The sequence below is a fragment of the Olea europaea genome, chromosome 3 (assembly GCF_002742605.1).
Source record: "Olea europaea var. sylvestris chromosome 3, O_europaea_v1, whole genome shotgun sequence".
Taxonomy (NCBI): Eukaryota; Viridiplantae; Streptophyta; class Magnoliopsida; order Lamiales; family Oleaceae; genus Olea; species Olea europaea.
This window is the reverse complement of record NC_036239.1, coordinates 10,115,654-10,118,246: the sequence shown is the minus strand read 5'-3', so window position 1 is coordinate 10,118,246 and position 2,593 is coordinate 10,115,654. Positions and strand designations below refer to the sequence as shown.

At 36.4% G+C, this 2,593-nt stretch overlaps 1 protein-coding gene across 1 annotated transcript; it reads left to right on the top strand.

The window, feature by feature from the left end:
- The first annotated feature begins 306 nt into the window (after window positions 1-306).
- Window positions 307-2,086, top strand: LOC111385686 (AAA-ATPase At2g46620-like). The gene has a single exon (XM_023010111.1). It carries the CDS (start codon window positions 430-432, stop codon window positions 1,855-1,857), a length of 1,428 nt encoding a protein of 475 aa, XP_022865879.1. The 5' UTR covers window positions 307-429; the 3' UTR covers window positions 1,858-2,086.
- Window positions 2,087-2,593: the final 507 nt, after the last annotated feature.

The following is a 2,593-nucleotide window of genomic DNA, read 5'->3' as shown; positions in this document are numbered from 1 at the left end:
GATAGCCAGGTTATAAGTTTAACTGGTAAGGTCAAAAATTATGTCGACTAGGTCCAGTATTCTACGAATTTTTATAACAATTACAGATGCAACTCAGAAATTGAAATGAAAATATAAATTGGATGATCAAATTGAAACAAGAATGTAAGTTGGTGATCAATAAAAGCAAATTGAAATTGAGTGACTAACATTAGACAATCTACAAGTTTGAAGACTTCAACTAAACTTTTCCATAATGTGTCCCCATCTTCCTACACTACAAAAATCCTATACAAACACATCTACTTAAATAAATATATACGTATAGCTGTATGTATCCATCCTCTTCCTTTCTCATGGGCTTTTTTCTCATTCATAATAATCTTCTCCAATTTCATCCCAAAAATTTTGAAAACACGAAAATTTGAAAAAATCAGTACAAATTTCCCCATGTTTGTGGTTTATGCGTTCTTAGTATTTTTCTTGATTATATTCTTTACATTCCTTGTTCGACTATTTCTACATCGAACTGCTTTAATCTTTGTTCTGAGGAAGTGGGTCGAATGGATTGATGATAGGGTTCATGTTCTTCAGCACTTGAAGGTCCCTGAATTCAACGAAAACTGTCAACAAAATCGGTTCTACCAGAAAGTTTCAGTTTATGTAAATTCATTGGCTTCCGTTGAAGATTCCGATTTCACCAATCTCTTATCCGGCAAGAAATCAAACGACATTGTTTTGTGTCTCGATGATGATCAAACAATCACTGATACTTTCCTCGGGGCACGAGTTTCATGGATCAACAAAATTGAAAGAAATCATCGGAGTTTTGTATTGAAGATCAAGAAAAAGGATAAGAGGAGAATCCTCAAGCCTTATCTTCAACATATACATACAGTTTCTGATGACATTGAACAAAGACGAAAGGATTTGAAGCTACACATAAATACTGATTGTAATTGGAGATCTCTCCCATTCGAACATCCAGCGAATTTCGACTCGATTGCTCTCGATCCAGATTTGAAAAACAAAGTGAAATCCGATCTCGAAACTTTCAGCAAATCCAAGCAGTATTATAAAAAACTCGGCCGTGCCTGGAAGAGGAGCTATCTTCTTTACGGCCCTTCCGGCACCGGAAAATCCAGTTTCATTGCAGCAATGGCGAATTTACTTTCGTACGATGTTTACAACGTTAATTTATCAAAAGTTTCGGATGATTACCATCTTAACCTGCTTCTAGTGCAAACTACTTCCAAATCGTTGATTGTTGTTGAAGATTTGGATCGTTATGTTGCTGAAAAATCGACGGCTGTCACTTCATCTGGGCTGATGAATTTCATGGATGGAATTTTAGGTTCAAGCTTTTGCAAAGGGAGAATTATGGTTTTCACTATGATCAGTAAAGAGGGAAGTGATTCAGCTCTTTTAAGACCTGGAAGAATTGATGTTCATATTTATTTTCCTTTGTGTGATTTCAATTCATTCAAGAGTTTAGCCGGCAGTTATTTAGGGGTTAAGGAGCATAAATTGTTTCCACAAGTGGAGGAGATTTTTCAGAGCGGCGCCACCATGAGTCCGGCGGAGATTGGGGAATTGATGCTGGTGAACCGGAGTTCGCCAAGTCGGGCATTGAAATCGATAATCACAGCATTGCAGTCAAATGGAAGAAGCGGCGTTAATGGAAAGTTTGGACATCAGTTGAGCGTGAGCGCGGTGTCATCACCGGCCAGATCGTCTACGGCGGAGGATGCTGGTGGCATGGCTTGGAAGGACACGGTGGTGCCAAAGGAGGTTCGAAAATTGTATGGAATGCTGACATTAAAGAGCTGCAAGAAACCTGGATCGCAAGATCATGATCATGAGATGATCGAACGATAACAATGTCATCAATAATATGGTGTTTTCTTATATTAAACAATTGATTTTAGTACTTCTAGTTTTTCAAATTTTTAATTCATCGTACACATTTGAAGTCAAATCAATGGGTTTGTAAGACTTATTAAAATGTAATTAATTCAAAAGCGTACATATATGTTGCACATGTCGAACAAAACTTTTGTTATCGAGTTGAAGTGTTGAAAAAGAATTAGATTAAGCCTTCATTTTAGTGTTCTTCCTATCTTGTTATCTTGTTCGCAAAAAAAGGAGGAAGATTTTACATGGTCATTATCCAACTCAAATTATCTGTTCCATAATGTATGGTTCCGGTCATTCGACTAATCGGTTCTCATGTGGTATTTATGATGCTTTGAGTTTGGCACACGAGGTTAAGGATATGAATAAAGCCACTTGTACAATGTTTATGCACAACTTGGTTGACAATAAGTGTGTTGAAAAAATACTGGTCATTGATTTTAAAAACAATGTTTCAAATAAAGACAAGTCTATATGTACTCACACTTTTTACAAAATGATTTATTCCCTACTCATGACAAGGGGTAGGGGCCACAAGCCGTCATTTTAAAATGCACCTGAGACCCGCACATACGTGAGAGTGAGTGAAAGATTTTGTATATCAAAGTTTGTACATATATATTTATCCTTTGAATAAATGGACGCGATGTTTTTCAATTCATGCATTGTAAATTAAGTTGTAAAATAAATTGTACAAGTA

Coding starts and splice junctions, on each gene's coding strand:
- LOC111385686 (XM_023010111.1), top strand. CDS start 430: ATGTTTGTGGTTTATGCGTTCTTAGTATTTTTCTTGATTATATTCTTT.